This window comes from Sciurus carolinensis, chromosome 9, assembly GCF_902686445.1.
Source record: "Sciurus carolinensis chromosome 9, mSciCar1.2, whole genome shotgun sequence".
Classification (NCBI taxonomy): domain Eukaryota; kingdom Metazoa; phylum Chordata; class Mammalia; order Rodentia; family Sciuridae; genus Sciurus; species Sciurus carolinensis.
In genome coordinates this window covers 131,746,139-131,768,084 of record NC_062221.1, presented here as the reverse complement: position 1 = coordinate 131,768,084, position 21,946 = coordinate 131,746,139, and the positions used below count along the sequence as shown (strand labels likewise).

The 21,946-nt window shown below is 46.9% G+C and overlaps 1 protein-coding gene across 3 annotated transcripts; it reads left to right on the top strand.

The window, feature by feature from the left end:
• The first annotated feature begins 9,268 nt into the window (after positions 1-9,268).
• Kcne1 (potassium voltage-gated channel subfamily E regulatory subunit 1) lies at positions 9,269-21,724 on the top strand. Of its 3 annotated transcripts, none has more exons than XM_047564579.1 (2): positions 9,269-9,387; positions 18,940-21,724. In XM_047564579.1, exon 2 carries the CDS (start codon positions 18,990-18,992, stop codon positions 19,377-19,379), a length of 390 nt encoding a protein of 129 aa, XP_047420535.1. In that variant the 5' UTR covers positions 9,269-9,387; positions 18,940-18,989; the 3' UTR covers positions 19,380-21,724. The 3 variants fall into 3 exon arrangements, with proteins under 3 accessions (XP_047420535.1, XP_047420534.1, XP_047420533.1); XM_047564578.1 differs by lacking the exon at positions 9,269-9,387 and adding an exon at positions 9,419-9,685; XM_047564577.1 differs by lacking the exon at positions 9,269-9,387 and adding an exon at positions 10,208-10,260.
• Positions 21,725-21,946: the final 222 nt, after the last annotated feature.

Sequence of the window (21,946 nt, the reverse complement as noted above, 5' to 3'; positions counted from 1 at the left end):
TGACATGCAGCCATTAATAGTTATTGGCAGATGTGAATACTCTTCATTTTTTTGAAATTCTGAGAATCTATTTTGAAATTCTAAGAATCTAGTTTTTCTTACTCTGAAATGGTAACTTAACTGACTTCATAATTTTAAGCCCAAGTAAATCTAATGGAAAAGGTGAATCTTTTCAACAATGGGTAGTCAAATAATTGGATGTTTTCATGCAAAAACCTAATCCTCACTGATTATACAGAATTTAAATTGAATTGGATTATAACTTAAATGTACAACCCAAAACTATAACACTTCTAAAAGAAAAGATATTTGAAAATCTTACGATCTTGGACTTTAAAAAAAAAGCATAATCAAAAATTATATGTAATAAATTGAACTCCATGATCTTTGAAAAACTGCCAATAAAATGAAAGACAAGTCTTACACTGGAGGAAAATATTTGCAAAATATTGATAAACTATTTAGAGGTACAGATGGCCAATCTGCATGTGAAAAAATGCCTGTCATTCGTCACTTGGAAAACTGAAACTCTAACCATATGTCACCACATACCTCCTACAATGACTGATTTCTACTGACCCACATCAACTGTTGGCATGGATGAGGAGCAACCGGAACGCACACCCTGCAGGTATGCACAATGGGACCGATCAATACCAGAAAATGCTTGGACATTTCTTTAAAGTGAAACATACACCTACTTGTCCTAAGTATTTAACCAAGAAAAATGAAGACAGGTACACACAAACACCTTCAGGTGGGGGTTTTTAGTGACTTTCTTTTCAAGAAACCCATAGCTGAGATAACCTTAATGTCTGTTGACTGGTGACAGATAAATTATGGCATATGTATAATGAAACAGTAATGACCAGTATCAGGGAACAAACACTGAGTTAGGAAAGGATGTGGATGAGTCTCTAAAGCTTCATACTGAATGAGTCTCCAAAGCTTCGCCACAGAGGGCTGCAGTTGTATGACTCCATTCACACCTCGTTCTGGGAAAGGTGAGGATATAGGGACAAATGTCAGGTGGGTGGTTACCAGGATTGGTAAGGGGTGCAGCGGAACATTCTGGAGTCTAGGAAATCTTCTATATCCTCATGATGATGGTCAAGATGTGTCCACACATTAGCCAAAATTCCACAGGTTTTATACCTCAAAAAGAAAAATTCCTTGAATGTAAATTATACTCTAATAAATAAGACTATAAATAAGTGTGAATAGGGTCAGAGGGTAAACACTTACCACCTCCACTCTTAAGCTTCCTAACTAGTCCCCCTTTCCAGCCTTCTCAGTCCATTTTCAACATAACAGTGAGAGTGAGCACATTAAAATGCCGGTCAAAATGTTGCATTCCTTCATTCAAAACCAGTGGTGCATGTCTGTAATTCCAGTTACTTAGGAGGCTGAGGCAAGAGGATTGCAAGTTGAGGCCAGCCTCAGCAACTTAGCGAGGCCCTAAGCAACTTAGTGAGACCCTGTTTCAAAATAGAATATTAGAAGGACTGGGGATGTGGCTGAGTAGTAAAGTGCTTCTGGGTTCAACCTCCAGTACAAGAAAAAAAAAAAAAAAAAACAGTAAAATTTTCCCTTCCCTTCCTTCTACCCCATAACCCTCTCTGTCTAGTCACCCTGCCTATTTATTTTTCCTAGAACCAAAGTGTCTTGGTCTATTTTGAGTTATTATAACAAAATACTCAAGACTAGGTAAGTTATAAAGAAAAGAGGTCTATTTTGGCTCACAGTTCCACAGGATAGAAAGCCCATAAAACCTGGCACTGCCTGGTGAGGGTCTCATATTGCTACGTGGTGGAGAACTAGAGAGGGAAGCGAGTGAGTGCAGAGAAGGGATGGTGTGTGAGAGAGAGTGACCTTGCTCATAACACCCGTTGTCATGGCACCCACCCAGCCTTGAGAACTAACTCCCTCAAGCCCCTCAGTCCCTTCCTAGTGCAGTGCTCATTGCCCGGACACCTGCCATTAAGCCCACCTCCTGACAGTCACGCTTCCAGCATGTGACCTTTGGGGGACAAAACACAGCCCCGCCGCACCTGGAGGTGCTTCTCTGCACCCTCTGCGTTCTCCCGGGTGCCTGAACACCTTGCTCCTGTGCTTCTGTCGGAGGAATGTCACTTTTTCAATGGCTTCCCTCACCACCCTATTTATTATGATCCCCAAGCCCAGCCCACCCACTGTCCACTTCCCTACTCTCTAATAATGAGTCTAAATTTTGAACACGTGGTGACTGTTAACCACTTCTTTGGTTTATTGTTGGTCCCTCTTCCTCCCACTCCCCATCTCCAACGGTTCCAACCAAATCAAACAAATCAAAGAAGGAAGTTTTGTCTCTTCTTTTTGATCCCTGTCTGCAATGATAGAGGCCTAGAAAGTCCAAAATCTGCAGAGCCACTGTCCCAGATCAAGCCCAAAGGCCAGCAGGGTGCTATAGAACCAAGAGGAGCTACTGTCCCAGTTCCAGGACTGTCAGACGGGAGAATTCTCTTACTCAGGGGACAGCAGCCTTTTGTTCTATTCAAGCTTGGATTCTGTTCAAGAATGGACAAGGCCCACTCACAGGGAGGGTGATTGATCTGCTTTACTCAATCTTAAGTTTTAATTGCTAATCTCATCCAAGAACATCCTCACCAAAACTCCCTGAATAACGTTTGATGAAATATCTGGGCACCTCATGTCCCAGTCAAGTTGACACACAGAATTAACCACCATATCATAATGCTAATATTAATACTACTAAGATGTGAATTATATCCATTGACTTTCTTATGTGTTAAGCCAATCCGGCATTCCTGGGATAAACCTACATTGACTGTGATGTAGTTTCTATTTTGGAATTACTGGATTCAGTTTGCTAATATTTCATCCAACATTTTAATTTATTTTCAGGAGTTATGCTGTCCTCTGATTTTCCTTTTGTTCCTATCCTCATATGATTTGGTATTAGTGTGTGCTAACCTCATGAAATGAGAAAAGGATGATCAGCTACCCTTTTATTTATGTATTTATTTTTGGTACTGGGGATCGAATTCAGGGGCCCTCAACCACTGAGCCACATCTCCAGCCCTGTTTTGTATTTTATTTAGAGACAGGATCTCACTGAGTTGCTTAGCACCTCGCTTTTACTGAAGCTGGCTTTGAAGTCACAATCCTCCTGCCTCAGCTTCCTGAGACGCTGGAATTATAGGCAATCAGCTGACCTAAATATTAGATGATGTCATGTTTTAGAATTTTGGATTTTAGGCTCATTTTAAGGGAGTTTTTTGTTCTTCTTGTCGTATATCTCCCCAGCTGCCTCTACCCCAGATAGCCTGACCATCATTTTCAGACCACTGACCACTTGGACTCTGGAATTCTGTCTTGCACCAGATTTTATGGCAGCAGTTTGGGGTTTCTGCTCCACAGTGAAGCTGGGGTCCATATGCCACCAGGTTAGGCTTTGGCTGGGGTTGGATCTGCAGCCTCACCCTCTTTGACCCTCATTCTTCCTAAATCTTGGTCTCCAGGCAGAGGGAGGGCACTCTTTCTCTTTTTTAGGGTCCCCACCCCTGTTCCTGACTTTAGGCAGCATGCTTGGCTCCTGTCTGCCATCTTGGGGGACCTTGAATTTGGTCTGTAAGGGTCAAGTTCCCTGCCTGTTTTAGACAAAGAGGCCCGTGGGTCAGAGTCCTCCAGTTGTCTATGTTCTGCTTCTGTTGAACCAGACAAGTCTGGTTTTGTACCTTATCTGTTTGTTACAGCTCTGTCTTCAGAGTTAAAAGATGAATCAGAGCATGAATTCACTGGGCTTTCTTGTCCAGAATGTTCTTCCCTGTCTTTCTTATGTACAGTTCACTGCCTTATTGTGCAGGGACTTAAAGAGTCTATTTTATCACACAGTCTACCTGAAACTGTGTGGGAGTCAAATAGAGCAGGTGTTCTTATCACACTGAGTGAAAAGTGAACAGAACCAGAAAGCAGGCACCCAGCTTGGGCTCGGTGAAAGGACAGCTAGCCGCAGAGCCCAGGGTTCCAGGAGGGGCTACAGATCCCATCTCATTTTAGTCCTTGGGTTGCTGTTGCTGCCAAGAGAAACAGAACACAGAGTGAACAATTTCCTTGTTCAGTTATTCAACACTAATGATTCCTTGGGCATTTTGTGATCTCCAAAACAACAATATCAGAGGAGAACAGGTCTGATTTTCTGTCATGACAACAGATTTTAATTTAGATACTGTCATTCATGCTTATTCTTCCTACTTTCCTCTCTAGTCCTGACTTCCATGCTCTAACAGTCCCCTGAATTCAGCTTCGCCCGACAGATGCTCACTGAAGCTCTTTTGTGCTCTGGCACCACTTGGTAGTACATGGTGATCTAGGATTGTTCTAGAAAGAGGTCTCCCAAAATCATGGGTAGAGGAGTAACCGGTTATCCACTTCAGAATTACCTGTGAAGGCTTCCACAGGCCAAGGTCCTCACAGGACTGACAGGCAAATCCGTTGGTAGAAACTCTCCTTTGGGAGACTGAAGCCAAGGAGGGCAGCTGATGTGACTGTCGATAACTGACGCACGGCAGGAAATGAAGTGTGGGAAATGGACCCCCCAACCAAGGTCAGAAGGAAGAGGGTCAGGTTGGAGCCGGAGATCAGCCCGGACGCTCTCATCAGATTCCTGGCAAAAGCTGATCCAGGCTGGCCTCTGTTGGGGGCTTCAGCAATGAAAAGAAAAAACAGTTCTGAGACCACTGGGTTGGGAAGGTGGTTGAATGGTCACCCCAGGGCTGCTGCAAAGTGCACAGCTGTTTCCATCACGGAGAGACAATCACTTCTTTTTTTTTCTTTAATTTGCAGGTGTAGATGGACAAAATGCCTTTATTTTGTTTCTTTATTTTTATGTGGTGCTGAGGATCGAACTCAGTGCCTCACACATGCTAGGCAAGCGCTCTGCCACTGAGCCACAGCCTCAACCCAGAGACATCACTTCTGCCAGAAATTCTCTGGGGGTGTAGGTGGTGGAGAGGTTGGTGAGCAGCGAGGATAGGCGTCTCAGCTCTCCCTTGCCAGGAGGGCAAATCTGAACATGATCTGATTCCAAGCCCTAGACACCACACCACCCATACAGGAACTTAGTAAATACTGAGTTCAACTGATTAAGGCAAAGATTTATTTGAGAAAAATTTTAAGCAAAGCACTCTGAGTTCAGATCAGAATGTTACTTAGAATAAGGTTTCAGTTTGAAGATCAAGGTTGTGATTAAAATCTTTTCACTTACTACAAATTTTAGACTATGTTTTTTTGAAATTGGCTTTTCCACAGAGTTCATTTGAATTCATGCCCTGTCATGCTTCCATTCACCCTGGACTCCACCTGTTTGATTCACTTACTCATTCAAGGGCCATGGGAAGCCACATACCAACCCATTTCGATTGATCCATATTGCCAGGTTTAAGGTCCTCGTTGAAAACACCCAGAAATCATGACAATGACGGGGGGCAATTCTGTTTCTGAAAAGTGATCTTTGCACACTTTTCCAGAAAGTTCATCTATACCATTTTTAAATGCAGAGTTGCCAATGTCCTTCCATTTCAGGGATTTAAACCACAATAGAGCGCCTGTGTTCTCAGGAATTGGAGGTGTAAACAACTTCGGCCAGCCAGGAACTAAAGAGATGCTAATCTCACTCCTGCATCTCCTCACCCTGGGCCTGGGGAAAACACCCAACACAGTTGCCCTTTCGTCTTTCAATCCACAGTATTTAAAAGGATCGTACCTATGTCTGTGTAAACTGGATTGATTGAGATTTTTTTTAAAAATGAAGACACTGTTTATATTCAAATGTCAAATGCCATGTGAGCAGATTTAGTGTTCTTTCCTACCCATGAATAGCATTCCACACTGTAATAAATTCACCCATGTTCCTATCAGCACAACATTATTCTGGGACTAAAAGGGAATGGGAGAGGCAGAGGGGATGGGAACTCTGATATTTCTTTCGGAAAAGTTTTCTTAATTGAATGTGAGCTTTCTGTAACGTCGTGAGGACTGTGGTTATTTACCAAATGCCATGGAATCTGTGGTGCCATAGGCAGCTGCATTGTCTTCCTCTGGTGACTTGAGGGTGCTGTGAATCAGTGCACATGCCCCCAAGCTGGGCAGAGGCAGCTTAAGTGACTATTTTTTGCTTATGAATTATGATTATACATAATAGTGGGATTTGTTGTGACATATTTGTACATGCACATAGTATAATTTGATTCATTCCTCAGGACCTCCTTTCCCCTCCCTATTCCAATCTCCTGAGTCCTCTCTTCAATTCTACTGGTTTTCCTTCTATTCTTGTGAGGTCCCTTTAATTTTTTTTTTCTCTCTAGTTTCCACATATGATACAACCCTTGACTTCTGAGTCTGACTTCTGTCATTCAACACAATGTTCTCCAATTCCATCCATTTTCCTGCAAACAACATCATTTCATTTTTCTTTATGGCCGAATAAAACTCCATAGTGCATACATGCCACATTGTCTTTATCCATTCATCTGTTAATGGACACCCAGGCTGAGTCCATAACTTGGTTTTTGTGAATTGTGCTGCTACAATTATGGGTATATACTTTAATTCTTTTGGAAAAATACTGAGTTGTACAGTTGGGTCATATGGTGGATCCATCCCTAGTCTCTGGAGGAACCTCAATACTGGTTTCCTAGTGGTTGTACTAATTTGCAATCCCACCAACAGTGTATAAGTGTATGTTTCCCTTCACAGCCTCATTGCCATCATTTATTATTACTTGTACTCCTGATAATTGCCATTCTAACTGGAGAGAGATGAAATCTCAGTGTAGTTGTGATTTGCATTTCCCTGATGGCTAAAGATGCTGAACATTTTTGCATGTATTCATTGGTCATTAAATGACTGTTTTAATGCACATCTTAATAGCCACCAGTTGGGCAACATTCAGTGGCATTTGTTGAGCTCAGTACACGGTAGAAACCCATAGAACTGAAGGTACACAGTTGAGTTCATTTAACCATTTTGTCCCGATTGAGCAATAAATAGACCATGTAGCATAACTGTGAAATAATTAATATGTTCACAGAATTGAAAGCTTGGGACTTCATGGGTTAATGGAAAAGGCAGTCCTTACCCTAAATCAACAATTCCTCATGTGGCAGCTACAAATCACTTAAGAGTGACAGGGATCTATAAATCTTTTTCATTGTGGGTGAAATGTTGAACATGTACGCTTTCGGGATGGGGGAGAAGGAGAGTGGTAGATTCCAGATTCCCAAGAAGAATCTGCAGACATTATAACCACTGCTCTAAAATGATAAACAGAACATACGTATCTGAGACAGCCCAAGGCACTTGCAAAACAACAAATGAGTAAGGTCAAAGGTCAAGTGGAAATGTGATATATTGCCACAGGTCCAAAGCTTTGGGGTCAACCAACCACAGACTAAAACCTCTAAAACTGTCAGACAAAATGAATTGTCTATTTTTACAAGTTGATTATCTCAGGTAACAAAGCTGCCGAACACAAGCAACTATGAGGGCCAAAGAGTAGGAACTGGCCCCAGACTAATGCAGGGACATTTGGAGCCAAGAACAGTCAAGAACATCTGCATGATCCTGCATTGCAGGTGGGTTACACTGAAGACCCAGCTTTTTTTTGGTGACAGATTGAGCTATCTTCCTCAGTAGCAAAGAGCAGAGTTAGGAGCAAAAGCAAGATGTCCACGCTATGAGTTAAGATTTGAGATTTTCCTAAAAGAGAATGAGGAAGAGTTGGGGTTTAGGCTTTGGGGTCACATGCTCTGAGGTGGGAGGTCATGGATGATGAATTAAATCCACTGAGAGGAGCAGGGAACTGTGTTTGCCACCCCTCTTATAAAGGGACCAAGAAGACAGAAAGAGAAGAAAGGAGAGAGGGAGAGAGAAGCCGAGGCACCTCAGGGACTTTGCAGGCTGTGGCTTCGTTAAGAGCATCATGTGAAGGTCAGTCATACCTGTACCATGGGAAGAGGGTAACGGGAGAAGAAAGAGGAAGAGAAACACCAGAGACAGAGGAGGCCGATCCAAGATCAGCAAGGGCATGCACTCTCATCTGTAATCGTGCCTCACCATGACAAACAGGAAATGACAGCAGCGTAATAACCAGGTAACTCATCCTACGGGGGATGGAGAGAACCAGGAAGAAAAATAAGAGCCACTAACACAGGCCTCTCCCCACGGACACACCGCTCTCGCACTGTCCTCACAAACCCCATGAGGGGCGCTGGAGGCAGCTGGTCGGGTGCTCTGGCACGTGCAGAAGTCTGGCGTGACAAGCATTTGGCTTCAATCCATTTCCACGTTCCTTCCTGGTGGAATCCTCTGTGGGCAGATGGGAAGAGGACACTGCTACACGCAACGTGAACTTGAGGAGAAAGAGTCCAGGGAATTTTCAGATAAAGGTCATGAATTTTTTTCTCTCTTTCTCAAGATAAAAGTATAGAGTTGTTAAAAAGTGAAAACAACCTGGCCCAGTGGCTCCAGAGGCTGAGGCAGGAGGATCACAAGTTCAAGTCCAACCTTAGAACTTAGTGAGGTCCTAAGCAACTCAGGGAGACTCTGTCTGTCTCTGAATAAGATATTTTTAAAAGGGGGGGGGGGCGTTGCAGATGTGGTTCAGCACTCCTGGGTTCAATCCCCACTATAAAAAATAAAAAATTTAAAAAATTTTTTGAAAACATAGCACAGCATAAATACAATAAACCCTGAATGAGCCCACCACCAAAGAACAATGTTAAAATGGTGGGGTTTCTCTTCACTATCTTTTGAAACAATGTCTAGTGTCACCTATGTATAGTTTAGGCCTTTGTATTTTTCATGTAAGGTTGTAATATAAAGAGCCCCCATGTTGTAACCAATTATTGGTAAACATTACTTTAATAACTACAAATAATATTCCAGTATGTAGGATAACATTCTATCATATGTACCATAATGTAATTAACCATTTTCCTTTTTTAGACATTTAGATTCTAGTTATTGTAAGTAAAACTACAAAGAATCTTTGCATGAAGCTTTTCTATAGTTCTAAAATTTTCTTTTCTAAAATTCTGTCCATAAAATAGTTTTGCCAGAGTACAATGACATGTCCAGGGCTATGTGCATTTTAGAACTTTCCCAAGAGGCCTCACGGGCTTATATTCCCACCCACGTGGGAAGACTGCCAGATCTGCCTTGTCGGCAGCAGGTAGTGTCCCAGAGTGCCACACAGGAGGACCCCTCCAATTGGAGAGCCCCGACTGCCCTCCTCCCCAGGAGAACGCCCAGGAGGAGGTCCGGGGTCAAGTGACTCGCTGAGGAAGACCTTGAGGCAGTGACCTGAGACTGTCTTCCAGTTTTAAGGTCAGAAATCTGCCTCTGCTACCAGCTTGCAGACCGTGAGCCGGGACCTTATTCCCCAGCGCAGCACCAAGTGTCCCTTGGAGACTGTCCCTTCTCACTCTGACCTGTCAAACTGGCGGGCAGCTCCTGTGAAATCACCAGGAGCACACCTGCTCCTTAGTGCGGTTTGCCCCTTCGCTGACATAAGGGCTGTTCCCACCGCCTCAGGATTTTGGAGTGTGGTGCCAGTCTGGGCACCTCCAGCAACTGACTGTCGCGCTGGGACTCTGCCTTTCCTCAGCTCAGGACCAGGCACCCAGTAAGTAGGTGCTCAACGGATGTTTGCGGAATAGGTTCGAAGCCACAACTGGGGTGCGGGATAAAGCTAGGAGTCTGGTGGGGTTCCGAGCAAGCTTTAAAGTGATTCTGTTTGGAGACGCTTAAGAGGTGCTTTTCCAGGCGCGCAGCTGGTGGTGGTGCTGGGGTCGTCCAGAGAGCATTTTTCTTGGCTGTGGCGGCTTCTTCCCTGCTAAGCCCAAATCCCGCCGTAAGGTAGATTTTTCGGTCTGTCTGTCTCTGGATTCTGCTGACTTTCTGCCAGCCCTAAGCCTACCCGGTGCGATCCAAAGCGCTTCCCAGTGCGCCACTGCACTGGCCTGGAGCGCAGGGTGCGGAAAGCAGGCAGGGATGGGCCAGGGCCGGGCTGGGGTCGCCCCGGGACTCCCGAAGTCTGCGGGGCGGAGCGCGCTGGGCGTCCTGCGGCTCCCGGAGGCCCCGCCCGCCCGGCGCGCTGGCCCTACAGGGAGCCGCCTCCGGGCTCGCCAGTCCCTGGCTCCGGCACCCGGCCCGCGCGGACTCCGCTCCACGCCCCGCTCTCTGGCGCCTCAGACCCCGGTAAGTCAGGGGTTCTTGCCTCCAGGCACTTGGCCCCGAGCTCGGATGCCCTAGTGGGGACTCTGGCGGGCTCCCTGACCACGTCTCAGTCTCAGGGCGCACAGAGGGTGCCCCAGGCGGGAGGCGCCCTGAACTCTGCAGTGGGAAATTCGGTGCACGGTTCAGCCTCTCGCTCTCTTTCCCTCTCTGCGCCTGTCTTCACTTACTTATAAAACAAAGGCATAGGAAAGCATCTCACCACCATAGAGCAACAAACATTTTTCCATAATTATGAAGTTATAGGCATTCTTGTAGAAAATTTGGAAAATACCTAAAAGTATCAAAAGAAAATTAAAACCACCCACCATCCCAATCCTCACTTTGTTTCAAAGAGAGACCTCCAGCTCAGCAATACTTGAATACATAACGGCCTCAAAGGGAGAAACTTTTTAATTTACTTTATTTACTTATTGAACTGGGAAGGTTCTTGGGTCTTGGCCTCTCTCGGTGGAAAGGGCATGGGACCTAGAGAAGAGTACTGATATCTACTGACCTTGACTGTTGTCTGGGGAGAACTGAGAACTTTCAGAAGAAAGCTGCCTGATCCATGCCCTCCAGGGTTTTCAGATTGCTGCTTGCCAGTTGATACTCACTTGAGTCCACATTTAGATTAAGAGCTCCCGGCTCCATTAAGGAAGACCCTGTAGTTAGCTGTAGCTGTCATTTATGGTCAGGGTGATGGGGGAACTTTGCAGAGTTCACACGTGGTGGTGAGATAAGTAAGTTCCTCAGCAGCTGTGACTCAGGGTCAAAGCCTTCTTTCTGCCTTCTCTGCTGTGTTCGGTGCTGTCTGTCCCTCGGGTGAGCTGAGGTCTGTCTGAGAAAGGCCTTTGTGCTTCCCCAGAAGACAGGCTTGAGATCAGAGGCATGACTCACCTATGACAGGTGCTCAGAAAGGGAATCCTTCTGAAAATAAGGTGCACTTTGAAGACCTCAGAGGGACTCACTGATGTCGCTTTAAGTTTCTGAGGATGAGACAGTTCCTTCGTGGTCGTTGTAGGAGTTGAAAGGAACACTTATGCATCAGGCACGCCTGCATTTGATGAATGGTTATTGCGCCCCACCATATGCCAGGCTGTCTCTAGTCACTGGGGAGGAAACAAGGAACAATGCCTGCAAAGATCCTTGTCCTCAAAAGCTTTTATTTTCAATGAAGACTTGAGAAGATAAGGCTGAGACATTAAGGTTCTTTCATATCTTTCACAAAAAAAAAACTTGTATTTTGATGGGAAAGACAAACATCAAACAGTGGACATAATAATTAAGAAACCTGTATCAATACAGCAGGTGATAAATACTATGGAAAAAAAGAGTAGGAAAATAGGGTAAAAGTAACTGGGGGGGGTTGAAAATTATATTCTACTGTTACCAATTCTGACTGCCTCAGTCATTTTTAGGAATAAGGTGAATTGCAGATACATATGTGACTATGTACATGATATGAATTTTAATACGCAAAATAATAATATAAAGAAACAAATTTTTCACACGCAAAGCATACTGCATTGTGAGTTTTCCTGTGATTATCCTACAGTCTATTTCCAGAGTGTAGTGTACTTTACCAGTAATTCACCCTCTCATTCCCACTGTAGTGGTATTGAATCTAGTACTTGTGTTCCCATTTAACTCAGCAAACCCTTATTGAAATATTCTGGGTGCTGGAGTGGGAGGCATAGGTGAACAAGGTAGTCTGATCTTCAAGCGCCCTGAAGGAAATGCCCAAGCACATCTATAAATTATTCCATTACAAGTTAGAATGTGATCAGTGTAGTTGGAAAAATAGAGACCAGGCTCTCTGAGGGGCCAAAGCAGAGAGGGAAGTCTAACTGGGTTCATACATAGTTTGGCTCAGGAGCAGGCTTTCAAAGGACAAGCAGAATTCTAACAAGCAGATGTGGTGGGCCAAAGAAAGATGTAAGAACATGGTGGAATTTTTTATGCTGCACAAGGTCCACCATATGTAATCAGGGTGGATGTCATTATCCCCAGTTTTCAAATGAGGAATGTGGGGCTCCCTAGATTATTTCTTTAACTGAAGATGAGATTTCTGTTTGTCCTCTTTATAAGTGATTTTAACTGTCATCCATTCTCTATCTATACTTTTTACTCTCTTCCCATGTGGAGGCTGACTGGTCCCTCTCACTGGTGCCCTGCCTGAACTTCCTGGGTGTTCCTTGTATTTCCATTCCTTACATCCCAAGCTCCCTGTGTCTCACCCAGGAAGAAGTCTAGGGGGCACCTGGTAATAGGGATAGAATCAAGGCCCACAGACCACGTCCAGCCAGATGGTGGCAGAAAACACCTTTCCAATCCATAAGGACACTCTGGTTCTGTGCCTCTGAACGGTTCACTCCTAATTCTTTGAGAGACCCTGGCTGCCTTAGAGACCCTCCAACTCCAGGGAGAAGGGAAGGAAGATGGAAGACAAAGACAGTAGTCACTGTCTGGAAGACTTGGTGGCCCTGGTTATCTTCTTTCCTGCTAGAAGAGAAATACAGTATGTTTCCAGAATTCAGACATAGGTTGTGATAAACACAAAAATAATGAACAGTTACTTCCAAGGAAAATGGACTCCAGATTCTTGACTCAGATAAGATCATATTCACACAAATTAGGCTTATCCATAATTGCTTTTTACTCTCATTCTTTTTCCTCCATCCCAGGCCAAATGATTTCAAACTGGGTCTCTTGAGTCCTGCTTAAGGACTGCTCTTTCGAGGAAATGCTTCAGAAATGCTGTTCTCAACCACAGGAATGCTGCTCCTATTCCACCCAGATAAGGAGGCGCTTAGGGAGGACTGTGCGCTCCATCCAGGGCTGAGCAGAGCAGGAAACTGGATCCCTGGGTTCCCTCTGACTCTGACAGCCAGGTCTCCCTTGCCTGCCCACAGAATCTAGCCCTCCTGGAAGAAAGCTTGGAGTCAGCCATGAAAGCCCCACCCAGGCAGTACATGCTGTAAAAAGGAGGACAGTTGCCAGTTCTGTTCTGGAAGCTTCTAGGCTGTTATCAGTACTGATAGGTGACTGAGACAGAGCGTGTGGGAGAAATGAGTGCATGTAGGTGATGTATGCTGGAAACGGCAAGGCAACACCCCCTGCCCCCTTCAGCCCTGAGTGCCACTTGGGCTCCATTGCAGCTAGCTAGTTCAGTGTAGCTACCCAGAACCCTGTGTCCCGACTGATCTCCAGCAGGCCAACAGCCCTGGCTCCATAGTTTTAAGAAAAAGAACAATAACAACAAAAGTGCACTAACTTGATTGGAGCTGTGTCCATGCCTCAGATCTAGGCAGATGCAGAAGCCTGTAGAAATTCCCCTCTTTCTGGACCAACAAGACCCAGTTTCAGAATGTTCAGCACAGGCTGAGCATCAAATTGGATTTGCATGGAGGTGGACATCCCTGGTTCCTGTTGCTACTGCCTCCACAGCCTCTTACTCACTGTGCAAGTTATTCAAGCCGTGGTTCTCTCTGGGGTTTAGGGCTGGGGTGTGGAGGAGGTGTGGGCATGCGGGACAAGTTCAGGTGGCATATTTAGGTAGGAAGGCAATCTTCATTTGTGAGATCAAGTTTTACCTGACAGAGTCACGGATTTCTTAGTTATTTTGAGCCCAACTAATCTGTCCCTTTTCTACAAGGGTTTAGGGACTCCTTTTTCTATACAAATAAAATGTGAATTGAGACCTAACATCTTAAATTTCACATGTATTTTTGACAGGAGAGATGACCGGGCAAGCCCTCTCCCCTCTATGGAGCCCTGTCTTATAAGATGGTTGGATTAGTCACTCTCCAAATTCATCTGAGTGCCACAGTCTGATGTTGGGGTCACGGCTTTGACATAATGAGAGTAAACTTAGAGAATCAGACATAAGCTCCCTAATGGCATGCAGATTGGCCTCTGTGTCATTTACACCATGCTGACTGTTAAGATGATATTGCCCAGCTTATTTGAAGATGCATTATACAAAATATCTCAGTGACCCAGCCGCAGGCTTTGGGGGTACAGAGGGCATTTAGTGAAAGCAATGTGATAAATTAAATGCATAAAAAAGAAAACAGTTTTTTTTTTTTTTTATTGCAGAGTTGTTATCTGAAAAGCAGTTAGTTTCTGGTCTGGCAAAAACCTCTGACAGGTTAATAATAATTTAAGGTGCTGGTGTGCATTAGGATGGAGACAGGTAGGGATACGGTGAAGGCCAGAATTTTTCTCAGGAAACTTCAGACATCAAAGATTTGCAAGAATAAGAAAGATCTGGAAAACAAATGAGATTCAAAAATTAGGCTGTAAAATCATGTTTTATATTCTTAGAAAATTCTTCCAGCTACTCTGTAGCACAAAAGACTGATTGGTCAATTTTCTCAGGTTTCACACCACAGCCTGGAAGTCCTCAATCTTGGCTGCAAATGGAGGGACGTTGGTCTGTTTTGTGTGTTGTAACAAGAATACCTGAGACTAAGTAACATATAAAGAATAGAGGTTTGTTTCTTATAATTTGGAAAGTTGGAAGTCCAAGGTCAAGGGATTCATATTTGGCAGAGAACCTTTTTTCTGTCGCCCTGGTGGGAGGCAGAAGGGAAGTGGGACATGAGAAAGAGAGGAGGAGTCATGGGGGGAGAGAGAGTCCTAAACTCATTTTTTTATTAGAAATCTGCTCCCAAGATAATGGCATGAATCCATTTGAATTGATCACTTCTTAAAGATCCCACCTCTAATACTGTTACCTTAGGAATTAATTGTCCAACTCATGAACTTCGAGGGACATGTTCAAACCATAGCAGAATAAATTAAAAAGTCCCACTGCCAGGCAGGAACCCAGATGGACTACATTCAAATCTCTGGAGGTGGGATCCACCTCCAGAAAAAGAGGCAGCACTCTTTTTAAAGAACTCCCCAGGAGATTCCAGTAGAATACCAAGCATGGTCTCCTGACCAGCAACATCACCACTGCCTGTGAACAAGTTTGAAATGCAAATTCTCAGGTTCTGTGAGGGACCTACTGACACTCTGGACACGGAGGAGCCCAGCAATCTGCCTTTTAAGTCAAACTTCTAAAGCATACCCAAGCTTTACCTGCTACCTTAGAATAAGGCTGAGGTCCGGGAGGTTTCCAAAGCAGATGTTTCTGGTTGCTTCCTTGGATCATAGAAAATTCCATTTGGTTTTAAGTAACAGGTCTTCTCAGTAAACCCACCAGTATGCATTAAATACAGAAGTTACTCTTAAGTTAATTTGCTGTGTGGAGTTATTGGTTCTAAACCAATGAACATTTGGACTCCTAGCGTTAACCTGCTGCGGACTACTCCACATGGTCGTTAAGCCATAAGAAGCCCCTAATAGTAATTGGTAGCAGAATTATTTGCCAATTGTGGTCACTGTGGGTTTTTTTGGAAATAGCATTATATCATCAGTTCAAGGCCTGCTCTTTTCTGGAGTAGGGTTCTATACAGTGACTCCAAGTCATTTAAGAAGAAATTGTTGAGCACTGAGTTTGGATCTATTATCAAATGAGAGACAAAGTCAACTTTGTGTAAGAATTGGGGTCTGGGTCTCTCCTGAGCCCACACAGCTGTACTACCCCTCATAGCCTCTATGCACAAACTCAGAAGCCTAGCAGTCAGGAATCCACAAGCTGTGGTCACTTCTCATTCAAGACTCTCTCCACATGTAAGGAAGAGAGCCACAGTGGTCAGCCATGGGGAAGCCTAGCATCAAACACCAAAGGCCCAAATCTGTAGGCCACCATTTCTTAATGAGATGGAAAAACAATCTCATACTGGGTACCACAAAGTGTCACTCTCTGTGCCCAGTACAGGGTCATCACTCCATATCAATGATCTAGTAGCCCACAGATATCTGTGAGGTTTCCTCCTCTTTTACTAAGGGGGAAAGACACACCTGAGGAGGACAGAGGAACCTGTCCAGGGTCCTGTGACTGGGAAGTAGCAGGGCCAGGATCCAAACCTGGGGATAGAGGTGCCATCCCAAAGTCTGAGCTCTTTCTGCTCCACTGTGCATGCTCTCGAGGTGGGAGACCATTTCTGTTCTAGAAAAGGGAGTTAGCTAATGCTCTGAAGCCGGCTTATTGGTGTCTATTAGAGTAAGTGGGTTTTCAAGAATCTGGCCCCACTCAGGAAAAGGTGTTAGGTTCCGGTGGCATCTACTCAGCAGATGTTCCTGGTCAGCTCTTGTGTTGCTATGTGCAGGTATCAAGCTAAGTATCTGGCAGGGGACAGGCTGAGGGGCCTTCAGAGCCTGTCAGCAAGGAGCTGACGCCAGAGGAGGCTTCAGGAAGGAGAGCTGAATTGGAAAGCATGATAGGCACCGTTTGGAGGTGTGCAGGGTCCGGTCCAGGAAGGCACCAGGGGTCAGGAGCGTAGGGTCCAGACACCTTATCAATGGTGGCACTGGAGAGCAAGGCAGGGCCCCTGGAATTTAAGGTGTCTAGTCACACTAATGAGGGGGCATTCCACTTGAAGGTGGACAGCCCAGGAGGGCCTTTGACCTGGGCACTGGCATGATGAGATTTGCCTTGAGGATGACTCACATTTGGGGATCAATGACATTACCATTCAGTTCACTGAGGCAGGGTGGGGGGTGTGGGGTTTGAGCAATCTGGGGCCAGCCACAGGGAAGTCTCCCTGGTGGGTCATTGGGGATGTGACTCTTACCTAGAAGGGAGACCATGGTCATGGTCAGGTGAGTTAGCCATGAAGAAGAGGCTGTGACCCTCCAGGGAGAGAGTGAGGTGAGAAGAAAAGAGAAGCAACAGTGCATCCACAGTTCAGGGATGGGTAGAGGAAGAGGGGCCTTGCAAAGGTCGGAAATGTCTTCACCTGGTGCTGGCTTCAGTGTACACTGTAAATTAAGCCAATTCTATGAAAGCGCAGCTCTGGGTCTACTCTGGAGAAGAGCCGGGCTTCTGAGGCTGACAGTTGTCCTGGGCATATTGATGTGGAGCGTCACAGTCGCCATCCTAGCTGGGAAAGGCTGAGCTGCCCAGTTGTCTGGTGGACCTTCTCTCTCCTTAAACTCCTTCTCTCTCCTGAAACTGTGTTCCAAACTTTCCGTCACCTCTGGTTGCAGCAGTCACTCAGGGTGCCGGGAAGGATGTCCTACACAGCTGCTTCGAGCTGCTTTTCTGACTTGGCCCGAGGGCCTTTGCTTCCCAGTACAGGGTGGAAGTAGAGGATGGCATCTGCCCAGAATCCTCTCCCCCAAAATGAATAAAAATTGTTCTAGCTTCAGTGATCACAAGTTCTCCTAGATGGAGTGCTTAAGAGCACATGAAATTTCTGACCATCTCACAGCTACTTGACCTGTTACGGGTATTCAGGGAGAGTGCCATCAAGATTAAAGTCACATTCTACATGGCCATGCCCAGCCATCCAGTGGAGGAGAGTGGGCAGAGAAGGGCAGACAGCACAGGCTGCTCCACTGGTCTCTTAGAGGGTAGCTTCAGTGGACTCCGGCTGCTATTCCAAAGGCTGCCATGGGATGGGGTAGGGTTTCCATTCAAAGGAATGAGGCTGCCTCTAGAGAGACGCCCATGGTACAGAAGACCACTCTGGTCTGTTTCCTGTTGCTAGAACTGCATACTGAGTAATATCTAAAGAATAGAGTTTTATTTAGCTCATGATTCTGGAGGCTGGGAAGGTTCTGGTGCCAGCGTGAGCTCAGCATGTGGTGAGGGCCTTGTGTTGCACCATAAGATGGCAGAGGGCGAGCCTGCCAGAGAGGACCCCTTGATCCACGAATGAGTTCTGGACTCTACCCCCATGTCATTCACCTCCCAAACGTCCTACCTCTCAACACTGTGGCAGCAGGGAGCAGGTTTCCAAAGGAGGAACTCGGCGGGCCACTTCAGTCCACAGCAGCCACCCATTGCTCACTGCTTCCCAGGGCTCCATGACAGCACCTCAGTCTGACAAGTCATTCAAGCCTCTGAGAACTAATTGTATAAAATGTGATTTTTTTTTCAGGCCCAGAGGAGGACAAGGGTGAGGTTTTTTTTTTTTTTTTTAATGGGGTTAGTGGTCCATCTCTGGGGGACAGGGCAGAGCAAAGCAGTGTGTATTCACGGGGCCTGTGCAACAACTGAATTTAAGGGAACAGACACACAGCAGCGTGAGGGTGCTATACAACACAGGGGTTGGGCTGGGATTGTGGCTTAGTGGCAGAGCATTTGCCTGGCACGTCTGAGGCCCTGGGTTCAATTCTCAGCACCACATAAAAATAAAAAATAAAATAAAGGTATTGTGTTCCTCTAAAACTAAAACATATTAAAAAGAAAACACAGAAGTCCTTTATTCAGGAGAGATACCCAGTGAGATATGGAACCCAATACTATTTATGCAAACTAAAATGCACACACATAAGGATGCAGTAATCTACAACAATATGTCCTAATGGAACTCTTTCCAGTGTTCACCTGTGTGGGGGATGATGAGTGGAAATAGAGGGAATTGATTTATTAACTGATCCATCAACAGAAGGCATCCTGCAGGCCCAAGGAGCACATGCCATGGACTGAGGAGTATCTCGCCTCTCTCACCCGAATTTTAGAGAATCGTGTACCGGTCCACGGGCGCATGTGCGTGGGTGGGACCAACGTAACTTTGACGTCAGGTTGCCTCTTTCTTGTAGGAAGTTTGCCTGGGAAGTTCTCTGTCCAGCAGTGCGACCTGGAAGCCCAGATGATCCTGTCGAACTCCACGGCGGTGATACCCTATCTGACCACGCTGTGGCGGGAGCTAGTTCAACAGGGCACCAACGCGTCCAGCCTGGTCCGCAGGTCTCCCGTCCGCGACGACAGCCAGCTGGCGGCGCTCTACATCCTCATGGTGCTGGGCTTCTTCGGCTTCTTCACCCTGGGCATCATGCTGAGCTACATCCGCTCCAAGAAACTGGAGCACTCACACGACCCCTTCAACGTGTACATCGAGTCGGACGTGTGGCAGGAGAAGGGCAAGGCCTTGTTCCAGGCCCGCGTTCTGGAGAGCTGCAGGGCGTGTCGCGTCATTGAGAACCAGCTGGCCGTGGAACAGCCCAGCACGCACCTGCCCGGGGCGCGGCCTTCCGCGTGAGCCCCACAGCGCAGTTACAGCAGGACTGGCCCCCACGACAACCTGCGTTTCCTCGTGTTCTTTCTTGTCTGGGTGCCACTGGATATCTTTCGCTCTTTTAGGGGTGCAGGGTGGATTAATGACTCTTTCTAAAATCGAAATAGACCATCCTTTATTCCCCAACATCCCTGCTGGCTTGTCAAATCCTGCACAATCCCTGACACCGCGGCCTTTCCCACGCACCCCCCCCTGCGGGCAAGGTCAGAGGACAGTCTGGCTAGGGGAAGGGGAGGTGAGGCATGCAGTTTCCGAGTAATCCTTGGGAAGAAAGACAGGCCCTCCACCGTCCTTGTCCCCCTTCTCAGTGACTGGGACTTGGACAGGTGATGAGCAGCTGTCAGAGGGCAGAGTAAGGGTCTGGGGCCTGGGCCCGGCCATGAAGCGCGAGTTCCTCCTGCACCACCCACCAAATCAGGGTTCGCTGCACAGAACTTCGCTCCTCCTCAAGCCAGCGTGGCGTTGGTCCCCGTTGAAGCTGCAGAGTCAATGTCCCTCCTAATGCCCCACGACTCTGCTTCCATCTGCTCCTGTTGCTGCTGTGCTCTGTCCTCCTCCCACCCTCCCACCACCCTCTCTCCCTAACATCCACCTGCCCTTCAAGTGGCCCTCCCCCAAACAGACACCACACATCCTCAGAGGCACAGACACACCTTTCCTCCACACACGTCTCAGTCTAGGAGGACCCTCTTCCTGTAGGATCGAGATAGAGGAGGACAAAAGCCCCTTTCAGAATATGCACCACTGGAAAGGTGCTCAGTTACATCAGATGGAGAGGTGTCCCCACCCCGAGGAGCCCCCGGGGAGGAGTGGGTGTGGGCACTGCCACACGTGGGGCCGAGGTGGCAGGATCATTGGGGATGAACTGGCAGTTTTGTGGCCTCCCCAAAGATATGCTGACGTCCTAACCCTGGTACCTGTGAAGGTGACCTTTGGGAAGATGAGGTCACTGGAGGGGCCCTAATCCAATAGGACTGGTATTTTTAAGAAAAGGGAAATTTGGACAGATGCAGGGAGAGTGCCATGGGGTGACAGTGACAGAGTGGACCCCTGCAGCTGAAAGCCAAGGACCCCCAGGATTGATGGCCCTGACAAAAGCTGGGGAGGGGCAAGGAAGACCCCTCCCTCCAGGCTTCCCTGGAAGCAAGGCCCCGCCCACACTGCACCTGCAGACTTCTGGGGCCTGAGGCAGACTCCACCTTGTGGTCCAAGCCCCCAGCTTGGGGCATTTGGTGACTGCAGCCCTGGGAAACTCGTGCAGCGCCTCCCACCCCTCCCTGGGGACAGAGCTGCCCCCACACCCCTCCCTGCAGACAAGAGGTGGGCAGGGGGGTGCACCTGGAGGAGCTGGGCACTGACCTCCTCTAGTGCCAGGGAAGCAGCTCTCCTGGGTGTCAACCTTCTCCAGCTGCCACCCAGAGCATGGGACCCTCTGCCCTGGGACATCCTGAAATCCCCTCTGCCTGGACAGTCCTGGAGATTATGGAAGATTTAAGTAAAATATGATTTTTAAAGCCCCGGATGTAACAAATGAGAAGCGGCACACAGGCTTCGAGGACATCCTCAGACAGCTCTGGCTCCCCCAGTTCCAGTCCTCATTGCACATAGTGAACAGGACTCCTCTGTGAGGCCACCTGGCACGTGTCAGCCTGAGTTACTACCGTCCTGGAGATGCGTGAATCTGTGGGTCCCAGAGGCCTTTCAGAATCCAGGCAAGCCAGGATCCTCCCGCACCCCAGGTGCACACAGGTGTGACACTTTGCCTGCTGACCTCACAGGTGGGGCTCCGGGCCACGGGAGCCTGGCTTCGGCTGCTGGCATCTCACGGCCCCTGTGTGAGCCAGACCCTGGTTCAGATCACTGTGTGTTGCCCACACTGAAGGAAAGGAGTTTGGAGAGGGACTCAGAGAACTTGTGACTGCAGTGTGACCCTTGATAGCAAGACGCACGGCTCCTCGTCACCAGTTCACTTACCCACTGGGATTCCCGTGCCTCTTAAGGCAGGGGGAGATCTGGGGGCGTTAGCCCTCCCTCCCTTAAAGGTCCAGGCATCTCGCCCACTGCCCACTCCTGGGACCACACACCTCTTATCTCTGCCTCCCTCCTCTCACCCTGGGCTTAAAGGGACAGGGGGAAAGATGAGGGGGGGGTGGTCAGTTGAGCCACATTCCTTACATTTTAAATTTTGATTTCATATACATCAAGTGTTTGCTACATGCCAGGTGCTGTTCTCAGCAATTTACCAATAAAACTCCACGACTATTTTGCATGTAATATGTCATGTGTCCATTGGATAGGATGACCCTGCTTTTTTGCTCTAATAATAAGATTTTGAAAAAGAAATTAAAGTCTTTTATCTTGATCTTCTGTGTGTTCTCTTAATATCAGTCTGATGCTTTTAGAAGATGGTAACAGTTCCTGGAGGTCTCTGAGGAAGCAGCAGTGGGACTTGACGTCACCTGTGCGCAGATAACTCTGCCATCAGCACACGGTCAGAGAAACATCCTCCCAACCCCAACCGCTGGCAGATA